At 42.8% G+C, this 13,369-nt stretch overlaps 1 protein-coding gene across 1 annotated transcript in view; it reads left to right on the top strand.

The window, feature by feature from the left end:
• ABHD5 (abhydrolase domain containing 5, lysophosphatidic acid acyltransferase) overlaps window positions 1–5,750 on the top strand; it is a 28,100-nt gene extending 22,350 nt beyond the window's left edge. The window contains exons 6-7 of the mRNA XM_058832001.1: window positions 465–651; window positions 2,684–5,750. Coding sequence (XP_058687984.1) covers window positions 465–651; window positions 2,684–2,773 — 277 coding nt within the window. The 3' untranslated portion in view covers window positions 2,774–5,750. The remainder of the gene's footprint in view (window positions 1–464; window positions 652–2,683) is intronic.
• Window positions 5,751–13,369: the final 7,619 nt, after the last annotated feature.

Genomic DNA, 13,369 nt, shown 5'->3' with positions numbered 1-13,369 from the left:
TGCCTGCTACTCCCTCCAATGGCCATGTCAGCAGTGTGCATGCTATTATTTTATTTTTTTTAATTGTGGCATTTATTATTTCGAAGAAACAGGTACCATTGCACTTTTTCTGACTTCCAGAATGTAAAAAGTATCCTAATTCTATATATTTATTCTCAGTTTGTGTTAATTCTGTGAGAGTTTGGAAACTGCATTTAATTGAATAATTGTTGGAGAATTTTAATGTGTAAAAGATTTCTTTAAAAACTTTAAAAATAAGGCATTTCATTCTTTTAAGTGCTATTCAGTCATGGGCTCTTTCTGTTGAAAATTATATGTAAACCTTGGAAACTTACTTTCCTTAATTATAAAAATTCACAACCTCATGTACTTTATGCTACCAAAAGGCACAGATATTCCATTTTAAAGAAGAAGCAGATCCAATGGCAATTGAAATTGTTTTTACCCTTTTGAATGTCTTGAAGCGGTGAAACAGCTTTCAAGAACATGACAATTCCTTATGGATGGGCAAAAAGACCAATGCTGCAACGGATTTCACAAATGGATCGAGACATTCCTATCACGGTGGTGTATGGAGCACGTTCCTGTATAGATGGTAATTCTGGCAGCACTATCCAGTCTCTGAGACCAAATTCCTATGTGAAGACAATAGTAAGTGTGACTTGTAAAGCAGTTGTTTGTTTTTTGTGTGGATTTGTTTAAGTCATATCTGGGTGGCCAGGCTGGATGGGGCCCTGAGCAACCTGGTCTATGGGGAGGTGTCCCTGCCCACGGCAGGGGGGTTGGAACTAGATTCGTTTTAAGGTCCTTTCTGACCCAAACTATTCTATGACTTTGTTTTTTCATACCAGCTGTGGAAACACTGTCACTTTTGATTTAGAGCCTGGGGTACTAAGTTCTGTTTTCTGTAACGGAGAGAGAGAAAACAAGTGTTACATCAGAGAAAACCTAGACAAAAGTGTTGAGTCTAAAAACAAAACCTACTGTAGCACTAGAAGGCAAAGTAGATATGTGAGCAAGGTGATTCTTTATTTTGTTCCACAGTGTGCTAGTAGAAGTAGGTGTTGTGGTCACTGTGTTTCAAACCAGACCAGTCTCCATATATACATACATATATATATATATATATATATATATATATATATCTTATGGTGGGGAGGCTCTCAAAAACTCTCTTCATCTGTCTATATAATGCATTTGTTCCTCTGATAAGAGAGTAGTTTGTACCTGGTGCGTAGGTTCTTGTGAGCATCTTTCTTTAAGTAATTAAAAAAATATTTAGTGTTGTCTTACTACCCCAGACATTTTTGTTTAGAGGTATGATATTGTTATTTAAAATGTGTGTACTCACAACTTGATGTGAACGTGCACACTGCATCTTTTTGTTGTTGATTTCTATAAAAACAAACTAATTTAAAAGTATTCTTCACACATTTTCACATCAGTCAGCTGTGATAATTGAATATGCATACACGTTAAAATGCTGTGAGGTGAGAAAACGTTTGAACACACCAGCTGTGATGTTACTGATGTCTGGAGCTATCTGGACAGAAGTGTACAATATGTAATGTGGATAGTACACTATAACAAGTCATTCAAATAAAATTTCATAACTTGATACAGCTGTATTTAGAGCTGGAACTCAGAGAAAAGACATTGTTATCTGACTGTTATAAGTGCGTTAAAGAGCACAGATACATTTCATAAAATGTTGACATCCAGAGTGAAAGTGTCACTTAACTGCTTAACCAGAGAGAGGGAGTTGTAACACAAAGTCACTGTTTAAGAGAATACCGGATACTGCTGGGATAAGCTTATACTACTCAGGGAGATTTTTTCCACTCTGGTCAGGGACTTTTAGAAGGGACTGTGGAAATTTGTATTGTATTCCAGGTTAGAATTTTGCCAAGCCAAATACAGATTCTAAAAGGTAATTTGGAGTGGTAAAATTGTAGGCACATTCAAGAACCCATAGGAGGGCAAGGGGTCTAATGAGACCGAGATGTGGACTGGCAGTGCCGTGCGTGGTAAAACGCACAGAGGTTCAGTGGTTTAGTTACATGCATTTATTCCTAAGTAATTTTTACTTTTGAGTTTCTGGAAGTTTTCAACACAATAACATAGCTATACTTGTAGGGGATTCAGTTAGAGACTAAAGAGAGGGGGGAGGAGACTTTAAGGAGGGGAAAATAGTTTTAAATAAAGATTAGTCTTGGACTGACTGTAAAATAGAAAACACATCAAGTACCTTTGCTATACACTGTGGTGATAGTTTACTTTGTAGCATTTTTACAGAGAATAACAAATTCTAGAAGTAGGCTATTTCATTCACTAGGCTATAGTGGAGTGAAGGGAATCAGGATGCATCAGAAATTTGATATGCGTATTTGATATATGTCTACTAAATCTGTTGTGCAGTGACTTGTGCAGTCTTCAGTGGTGGATATTTTCCAACAAGGTGAGCAGTTGAATAAGCAGTAGTTTTACTTTCTTTTCCTGTGCAAGAAAGTTTCTTTACAAGGATAAGAATATTTTGGTATTCCTTATGTTTAGAGTGTTTTTTAGGTTGTATGATGCCAACTCTTAGGTAATGTGTAAATGCCAGGTTCTTCACCTGTCCCAGTATTTATTTGTTTGTTACATTTTTGTGATACTGATGTGCTTCTTCACCTTTATCCTCCAGGCTATCCTTGGTGCAGGTCATTATGTGTACGCTGATCAACCTGGAGACTTCAATGAGAAAGTGAAAGACATCTGTGACTCTGTGGACTGAATGTCCTCTGTTCTTTACAAAGTCATAGATAGCATTTAATGGCAATACTCTCTAGGAAATCACTAAAGAATGCAGAGCTGATGGAACAGGCTCTGTTTGCACACTGTTTCTTCTAAGAAGCCATTTGCACACTTAAACCACTGAGTGCCTATTTTTGAGGGGAATGAAGAGGTTTGAAGCTAACTTTGTACAGCTTTTTTTTAATTGTCCTGTCAGATACAAAATTACATGTAACTTTTGAAACTGGAATTGTCTTCAAAATTTAATTGAACTTTGCACGTTGAACTCACTAAAAATGCTGAATTTTACAACATGGAGAACTGTATCAGTAGAGATACAATGTACAAAATGCAATTTGGTTTCTTTATGGATGTTCGTACTTTTTAGCTGATGTTTCATAGCAAGAATATGAAACTGCATATGTATTTTTATTTTTGGAACCCAGAACTCCATACACAATATTTTAAGAAGGTTTATTTTTTAATTGGAGTGGTAACAGTTTATGAAACTGATTTTGGGAAAGGGATGGGACCAAAATAATGAGCAGTGTCTGTCACTGAAATATGTTTGTTACTTTATAAGAAATTTGGGCTCAATATTAGGAAATCTATCTTCTGTTAGATTTTATTTACATTTATCTCAAGGCATCCTTTTCCATCTGTGCAACGTTTGCGGAAGACTCAGTTTCTGAGAGTCAATGATGTCACCAGCACTCATGCTTCCATAAATATTTTGATGTGTAGATTTCTGTGATTTAAAATACAGAAGATGGCTTGTTACTCCACCTATTTTTAACACTTTACTGCAAGATTTGTTACTAGTTTAAATATAACAATTGTGGATAAGATGGTAAGATTTTGATTAGGGCTAGGAGATATCCACCTGGATAGTGAGCAGATTTCCCATTTTTTTTAGTAGAAAGCCTAGTCCATATTTTAGTGAATTCAAGCTGAAGGAGAGGAAGAGGCAGAATACTGATGTTCTCTAATTGAGAACTACAACAGCTTAATGTATTTTATTTAACATTCAGCCTCCTTATAGGAAGGATTATTATTGGAACGAACAATACCACTGTAATGAATTACAATTACATGTTTTTGGAGATTTTTTAATATATTTTAATTGAGTATTTCAATATCAGAGATAGTCCAGTCTCTGCTACTTTCTGAATTATAGTTTGATATTAGTACTTCACATGCCTAGTAAATGATATTAAGAAAAATACTTTGTCACTTTAAAGCCAAATAATGTGGTGGTTTGTTTTTTAACAAGTTTACATAAAACTATTGATCTGTTTTTGAATATTCAATTGACTACTGAAGAGTTCTTGATACTTTTATAAAAAAAGAATTTGAATTAATGACTACACTGTCTTAAAGCTTGAATTACATGCATTTTTTTCTCAAATTAAGGAATCATTGAACATGTTTATTTTGTGGAAGGCAAAGATACCTAAAATATAATGTGATTATGTTCCCCAGCAGAACATAATCTCCCTTACTGAAGGAGATATTTATCTATATGGTGCTATGTAAACATCAGACAGTTTTTGTGACTGCCTTGATGGGTAGCACTTCATATCTAACAAGATAAATATTTTAATTAAAAATAAGTATTGAATTAAATTACTTTTTCAATTAGCAGATGCCAGAACTGTAAAACAAAATTTTGGGTTATTTGCTAAAATTGTAAGTTGAAAGTGAAAAATCAGAATTATCAATTCCATTTTTTAATATAAGCTATAAATTATAAGTCATGCCACCATTTAGGTGGTTGCCTTCAGCATGTTGGTTATTTTTCACCCTTTTCAGTGTCTTATTTTGTATTTATCAACTTAAACAGCTATTTTAGTTGTCCATAAAAACCTAACACAAAATAAATTTTGAGGCTCCTCCAAATAATAAAAGGTGAAACAAACTATTAGTACTTTCAGATAGCACTTACTGATGGGAATTGTAGATTCCGCATCAAAAGTTGGAAATAGGAATAAAAATTGCACGCTGGATGTGAATATTGTTTTAAATATCCCTTGCTTTTTCTGCTTGTTGTACTAATAAGACTTACTGCTTATGTTTTGCACAATAAAAAAAATTAAATGTTATATTTGATTAATGTTAAGACATTATATTGCTTTTTTTAAAAATTATGTTCAATTTAGCCCTGGAAATCAAGAGTTATTAGTAAGATGAGGTAAACAATCCAAAATACATGAAAAATACAGTAATGTTTATTTTCAAATGTTTCAGTGTTCTTAGGTTTCCTTGTATTTAACTGAAACTGGTGAGTGTTTGTCAACAAGTAGCTGCAAGCTGAGAATGTTGATTGTATGTACAAGGGGAAGGGGTTTTGTATTATCTTCCAGCAGTATTAGGTGCTGCTGTGAAGGTCAAGATGGAATTCTGAATGTCCTACTGTGTGCAACATAAGCTGATCAAATTACTTTAATAAATGTCATAGGAGGTGATGAACAGAAAAGGAATGGCTGAAAATACTTGGGAGCTAGACCTTTTGTGAGCAATTACTGCCTGGAAATAATCTCAATTTCTCTAGAAGTTCTATTTCAGTGCAATGACCAGTTGCTTAAATGTACTGTGGTGAGCACTGAATGCTGATGATGCTATTTTTATTACAGCACTATAAAATAAGACAAGAATCACAGGCATAAAGGCACACAAAGATCTATCCCACTCTAACATAAAAACGAAGACAGCTGTGTACCAGAGTCCAGAGTATAACAAAAAGAATCCAAAATATTAATAAAAATCCAAGATAAACTGCCTAAATCTCCAGGACACGCTCTTCCTGAGGTTGTTGTGATAAAATTTATTTAAAGTAACTTAGTAATATTTTGTTTGCCATGGCTGAGTTCATCTTGTTACTTACTGAACCCTGCCAGATTAGATTTTAGTTCTGAAAAACTGATTTTCAGAGAATTTGTTGATAAGACTCTATAATAAAATATTTGCAACCATCACAAGGAAGTCCCTGTTTGTATCTGATTGTGAAATGGAAATAGAAAATGTGAATTCATATGTGTTGATCTTGGAAAAATGGGTCCAAACAAGAGAAATGTCATCATCTGGTTTCACTTGGATTAAACCAATGCTGGCCTTTCTTTCTAAAAGTTACCTTTTTAAGGTCACTGCAACTGTTTGTGCTGAACTGATGTGCCAGTCTGTCTGAAATGCTTCCTGTGGTCATTGTGGTTCCCCAAATTCCCAGCCCTTCCAGCAGCTTTTTCAGTGGGATGAAAACAAGTTTAAATGCAATAAAAACATCTGGAATTAATGTATGGGCAGACATTTTCAGGAACACCTGTTTTGTTAGCATCCATTAAAACTTGAGCCTGCAGAATCCTAAGGCTCAGGGTCAACTGCTTTTAAATGGGTAATTTCTTGGGTCTCCTTGGCATATCTGTCATTTTGTTGGGTTCTTTTGGCCAGTTGGCCATCAACCCATCCTGCAGTCTTTGAGCATGGCAGCACAGCCATGTTGCCTTGAAGCCTTCTTCGGGGGATTTATGTTTTGTGGGAAACACAAATGAAACTTGTGAAAGGATGAGGTGCTACAGGAGCTGAAGAGACACACGCTTAGTGGGACTGGTAAGACCAGAACAGCACACAGATGTGTGCAGCAACTGCCTTCTGGTGTTAGTGGCAGCAGATGGAAATGCATGGAGCCTTCAGGTTTCCGGGGAGATGATGGACAGACCAGTGTGGAGAGCAAGGGCACATGGCTGGAATGACAGCCTACAGCACAAGGAACAGTAAGAGCTAGAAAAGAATGATACAGCTAGAAACAGCAAAATTCAGCTGAAGAGCTTTGGGGTGGGAAAATTCAAGAGCCGGTCAGCTCTAGAGGTAAAGGGAAATGGTGAGAGAAAGGTTTGGAATGTCTAGTGTGCAAATAACACAGCTTACCAAGGTAAGGAGAACTGCAGCACCAGCTGGAGGGAAGTCTGGTTGGAAAGCTTGGATCTACACAATATGGGGTACTTTAAAGTTTTGGTATCCCTCCTTTTACTAAAGCTTGTCCTTGAAATGCAAGTACTTTTTTTCCAAGCTGGACACCATTCCCTCAGATTAGTACTTGGACAGGAACCTTAAAGAATTATCTCTCATGCAGCACTCAAGAAATCAAGAGAAATTATTTCACAAACCAGAAGTGAGCTGATGGCAAAGCATGTGGTAAGGGGTTGCTGGCCTGAGGTAAGATGAAAAATCAAGATGTACAACAAGACTTGTCACTGAAGATCATAAATTCATCTTTTACAAGAGGAGTGGCTCTGCTCCAGTTTGCCTCGTTGCCTTTGATCACAGGGATATCCTATCTTAAAGTTTGGATGTGGGTAGTGGAATGTAGAAGTATAAATATGGAAATATTTGCCACATATACTTTAAAAATAAGAAACACAAGTAGCAGGAATGTACTGAAGACATTTTTAGATATGTACATAATTTGCATTAGTAATTAGCTGCAAGATGAAAGTGGTGACAACATTACAAGTTAGGTGTTTACTTGCATTTTATGCTTCACTTGCCAAGGAAAGCTAGCAAACTGAAACTGTTAGTTTTGGGAAGTGGGGCAGGGCTGTAAAATGGAGTGTGACCCCAAATGCATGCTAAGGAGTTTATGTGCTTTGAAAATGAACTACTGAAAAAGCAGGATCTCCATATATTTACAGGTCTATTTCTGCACTCTCGAATTCACCTACTTGATGTGTAAATGACTGGAGCTGTGAATGGAGCAAGGTGTGGCTATCACTTCCTTTGTAGCGTTGTGATATTTGAATGCTTGCCTGATATCCACCTGCCTTTCTGCTTTGACTTTATTTAAGGATTCTCACACTCACTTGGAGCTCAAGCCTAAAATGGAGGCTAAACAGCTCAGTCCATGCAAATCCCCCAGCTCAAGACCCCGTCTGGAAAGGAGATTATTACTTATGTCTACCCAAGGTTTGGTTCTTGGTAGCTGCCCAGGAGTGAGATTGCTTGTCCTGCTGGATACTGAGCCCCTGTGTTCAATCATGTGCCATGGCCACTTCTGCCTCATGAGTACCCCCAGCAGAAGCTCTGATAAGTACAGAGGTAAGGAAAATAACCTGCAAACACAGTGGAAGGAAGACTCTGGTAGTGAGGTCATGCATGGGGGAAGGACCAGCACATGATGATTCCTAAGAGTGGTGGGATGGTGAGCCCCATCCAGCACTTGACCCTGGTTTGTTTCCTGGCTTGCAGGGCCTGAGCACCATGCTGCTGTCAGATTTGGTTGCTGCACACCCCCAGATCACAATTTATTTCCCTGTGTCCAGCTCCCTGAGCTGCAGGATGAAGCCTTTGAGCCTCCTGGGCACCTTAAACACCTCTGTCCAAGCGTTCCACCAGCAGTGAGCCTGCTCACAGCTGAAGCCAGTATGGCTGTTTCCACAAGGGAACTTGGCAGAGCAATACTGGGTGCAGGTAAGGCACAGGGAAGAGTGAGAAGCCATCTGGATCATCCCCTGGCACTGACTCCTTCCTAGCTGTCAGCCCTTGCCTTTGCTCAGCAAGGGGCCTGGCCATGCAGGAGGTTCCCCAGTCGGGAAAGCGTCTTCCTGGCCAAAAATTGTAGAATCACAGAGTGGGTTTGGTCATAATAAACTTCTAAGATTATCTAGTTCCAACCCTGAAAGCTGCATCCAACCTGAATTACCTTCATGGAGGGCTCCAGTGTCTCGGCCCCTATGCCAACAGGCAACTCTTCTGCACAGGCAGGATCGGGCTGCGCTGGGACTGTGCACCACCCCAAAGCAGCTTCTAGGCTGTGTGACGCCTGCCATAGTTCCTGACAAGTCTAGCCTAGTACATTAGTCTAGCAAAGTCTGCCTAAGTACATTAGTTGGGGCCATGCTTTGTTCACAGAAAACAGGAATTCAGGTGTGTCACCAAAATGATGCATAAACTGTTTTGGAGGTTTTTTGAATACAGGCAGATTTCAGCAGCAGTTTGGGGGACAGCAGCTGGTAAGCACACAGTAGTGTTTGCCTGCTGTAGAATGGCTATAGATTTATTTTATGAGGGTTCTAAAAATAGTTTTTGCTAAAATGCTGGAGGGTTGGCAAGAAAAATGAATGCATTTATTTTTATCCCAGCAATATCTGGAAACAGATGAAAATCCAGCCAGGTGAATGAATCCAACCTCTCATCAAGTCACATATTTAATTAATAGGCAAATTATTACAACAGTATTTCCCCCGGCTGCTTCAGTGCAAGCCAGCTCCCAGCTGGGGCTGCGCATCCCTGCCACCCCACATATCCATGCCTGCACTGTTGGCCTCGTGGAGCAGGGATGGCAGGAGCAGGGAGGAAGGGGGAGACTATCCCCTCTTTTCCCCCATCGGCTGAGAAGCTTAGGCTCTCTTCTCCTTTGCTCCATCAATTCTCCACAGACCCCACTAGAGGGGACACGGCGCTCCCAAACCGCCCCAGCGCATCCTCCGGGCTCCTGCTTTTGCACGGCGTTGCTTTTAAAGAAAGAGCTGTTCTGCAATTTCTTCTTCTACACTTGACAGCTTGATACCTAAAGGCATGGGGCAGGGCTGAAATAGGGATTCCAGCCGTTTGATTCACTCCTGTCATACGGGAAAGGGCAGGTTGTGAAAGGGGTGAGTGCGATGCCATCCCATTAACGTAGATCCCTGTAGTACTGCATCTTCGTTTTATTTATCCTAATGCCTTTTCACAAGGCAGAAATTAAATCCACACAGAAAGACTAGACATTGGAAAGAGGAGGGGGAGCACAAATGAACCTCCTCTATTATTACAGATCAGCCCCAGAATGAGAATAAATGGTGATAAGAGGAAAAAATAACTGCGACAGAATTATTAAATAAGGGGCAACTTTTAAAGTGGCTCCAGTCTGGCTTCTAATTTTGTTCCTGTAATTTGATTGTGGGTTTAAATGGGACTGCTTAGACATGAGCTTCTTGATCGGCCAGCAGCCTCAGGTAAGCAGTGCAGAAGAATGTGCAAGGGCTGGGTGGGTGCTGCGCCCTGCCCGCCTGCGGACAGGGACTGAGGGCGGGGGAGAAGGTCCCTTCCTGCCAGGAATTCCATCACAGGCAGGTGTTGAGATCCCCAGAAATGGGCTGAGTGGGACACGGGGCATGTACCCCACAGGAATCCCCCCGTTTGTGCCAGCCTCGCCTCTCGCCCCGGGAGATGCAGCAGTACCTGGTTGGCCGTGCCCTAGGAAAAGCAGTGGCAGCTTCAGTCAGCCAGGTCTCCACAGACAGGGCTGTGGTGGGTCTGTGTGTGCGCTCACAGCCGCGACAGAACGGAGCTAGGAGGAGAGGATGCGGTGGGAAACAAGGGCAGAATTCACTAGCGAGATAAAGCATTGACCCTTTAGTAAATAACAATAAAGGTACGGCTACAGAAGCCTGTTAGGGGCTGTAGCACAAGGGTACCTCCAGCCTCCATTGCAGCCTGCCGCCACTGCATGTCACTGTTAGGACAGAGCGACCCAAACTGAGCCCTGTGCAGCTCTGGTGGGGGACAGACTCCGCTGTCCCCCGGGTGGCACCACCCTGTGGAGATGGGCTGTGGGAATCCAGCACCCAGGGCCTGTTGCCCCGTGGTGAAAGCAGTCAAAAAGCTTAGTGTGCCCTGCAAAAGAAGGTTGTCGCCCAAGTGACAGGAATGAGGAGTTAGAATTAAATGTTTTATTCAAAGAGTGGGGCTTTTTCTGAGACAGACACCAGCACAGAACCTGGCGTGGATAACTGGGGACAGGGGAGTAGGAAGTGCCCTTCCTGCTGGTCGCTCCCAGTCAGCCCAGTTCCTCACCAGGGCAGCTGAGGCTGCACCAGCTCCTGCTGAGGGGAAGGGATGGTTCACCAGACCTTGATGGTGGTGTTGGTGACTGTGGGAGATGGGGCAAGTGAGATTCCCCCCATCACCTCCCCCACTCAGAATGGTAATCAGCCCATAGTAGGGAGCAGGATTTGGTCCTACTACAACCAGACCATGGGGCTGGCTGGGATGCTGAGGGGTGCTGGGGAAAACCTGTGAGGCTGAAAATTCACCCCATGGTTTAGAGCTTTTATGGCAAAGCCCATATGGGCATTGTGCTACTGGGCACCTCCCTTCCCAGTATGGGTGCTGATGGTGCAAGAAGAGGTGGCACCTTAGCCCATGCCATCCCCCTTGTCTGCATTCCTATTTTCAGCTGGAGGTGGGATAAAGGTGACAGACTGCGTGAGGGATGATCATGTGTCTGCCTCAAAAGCACCTCCTACAGAAACAGGGCATGATTCACAGTTCAAGGGGGAAACTGTGCCAGGCATCAGTCATCAGGGGACACGGCTGTAAGTAAAGCAGAGGCTCTTGTTCCTTGTGGGCCTCGGCCCCATGTGCTTCTGGACATCGAAAAACACCCTCTGGAAGCAGGGCTATGTGCTGAGAAGGGAAGGAAAAATACCTGCAGCAATGTCATCTCTTTGACTGGTGGGAGATACAGAAGGAGAGGTAACACCGCTGCAGCCAGGAGTGCACTTATGACACAGGCTCATGGTGGCCAGCAGTGCCACCATACGTGAAGCCATGTTTGATCTACCCCATGCCTACATTCATCACCATGTGTGCCATGTGAGACAAAAGTGTTAGAGTGCCCCAGTGGCATTCAAGGAGATCACATGGGAGATGTTCATGGCACCCTATGACTCCTTGGACCAACCATTTCAGCACTTGTCATATCATCTCCCTGTCCTGATGCAATCAGCTCTCCATGGTCTGTTACCACTGAACCCAAGTGCCTGACCCAGACCCTGTGGCTATGTCACATCTCTCGGTTGCTCCTGAGGGACTCAGTGTTGGGACAGGAACAATTTAGTGGCCCAGCACTTCCTGCAATACTGAATTTCTGAGAGCACCTTTCAGAATGAAATCCTCTAAAAAGCTCAGCTGCTCGGCAGATCCCCCACCACACTTGCACAGGCTGTTTGTCTCAACAGGATATTAAAAAGAAGAGGTTATAAAAGCAAGGCGTGATATGAGGCAAGGCTTAGCTCGCAGCACCAACATTTATATCCTCTCTGCAGCTCACATTCAGCAAGCAGGAAACATCTGCAGCCCTCACTGCCCCCTCCTCGTGCCCTCCTGGCCTGCCACACTCCCCCTGGGGGCTCTGGTGCTGTGATGGCAGTCGAATACACTGGTCCCACTGGGCTGCTTTCTCACGGGGGACCAGGAAGTCTGTTCCAGCTCTGGCTGGGGCAGCCAGCCCTGCCTGCATTATGTTGCCTGCCTCTGGTCCTTCCTGCAGCATGGACTGTAGTCCTGTGCTGTGGGTGGCTTCTCCTCAGCACAGACACCTTGCTTAAACATTTCTGCTGATCTTCAACCTCATCTGCTTTTGTTCTTGGCTGGATTTCCTGGTGGCACCCTGGACCTGGCTCACCATGCCAGGGGCTGTCAGTGATCTCCAGGTCTGACCCTGCTACGGCAAATCCCCATCACTGGCCAAGCTGTGTTTAGGCAGTTTCCCAAAACTCCTGAAGAAAATTCCCCTTTGCTGTTTGATTTCCACCAGTTCCACATCTGGTTAATCTTTCAGGGCAAATGGTGTTTCCCACAACAATATGAGGGAAAGAATGAAAGAAAGATCAGGCATCACTTCCTGCTGGGCCACAGGTACTGGTAGTGCCCCAGCCAGGGCAGGGTGCAGATGGTGAAGCAGTGAGCAGTCACACAGGGCTACCTACTGTGACATGAAATGGCATCTCTCAATCCTAATGTCAAAATAACTGGCTACATTTTCTCAGTGTGTGCAGAGACAAGTTAAGATAGCTTCCTGTCCAGCTCCAGATCCCAGTGATCAGGAACACAAGCAAGAGAGATTTCTCCATCATGGCTGGCCACTCTCATAGTTGTTTATTCCTTTTTGCCCCTAGCCCCCCAGACATTTTTCTCCTTCTTCCTCCCTTCTGGTTTTACAGTCACTGGATAGACAGACTCACAGGCTAATTTTAGGTTTCTAAATCACTTTTCAGATCTATTCTAAATTTATCTCCCAATAATCTGAAATCTTGACATTGCAGGAGTGAGAATCAAGTCTGAAAAAGGGGGAAAAGTTTAAGGTCTGTCTCACTGGGCTGAACCCCATTGCTGTGAGAGTCTTTTGGTCTTTCTCCTCGTCTCTCACCTCTCCCACAGCGTGTACCCTGACCATCCTCTGCCAGGGGTAAAGGGTGGTTATTCCCACCCAAGCAGCGTCCGGGACCAGGGACGCCCTGGGGATTGGGGAACAGGGGAGCCCACAGACAGAAGGGAATGGAGGCAGCACCCCGGGGTCATGCCTTACCTGGGTGCAAAGCAGGGAGCCAGGTGCCTGCCTGGGTTTGCAGCTGCTCTGCATTGAACTCCAATGGTTTTTGTACCTGCAGAGCTTCCGGGCGGGGGGGGAGAAGAAGTAATGTTTTTGAAAATTAACCAGGAAAACAGGTATTCTTGAAGAAGGTGAGGCTGCAAGCCCAAGGCAAAGCTAGGAAGAGGAGGCAGGAGTCCTGCTGCGCGATTGCTGCGGATTGCTCTTGTGCAGAGCTACGAAATAGGAAAA

This window comes from Poecile atricapillus, chromosome 2 (genome assembly GCF_030490865.1).
Source record: "Poecile atricapillus isolate bPoeAtr1 chromosome 2, bPoeAtr1.hap1, whole genome shotgun sequence".
In the NCBI taxonomy this organism is placed as follows: domain Eukaryota; kingdom Metazoa; phylum Chordata; class Aves; order Passeriformes; family Paridae; genus Poecile; species Poecile atricapillus.
This window is presented reverse-complemented; position numbering and strand designations above follow the sequence as displayed.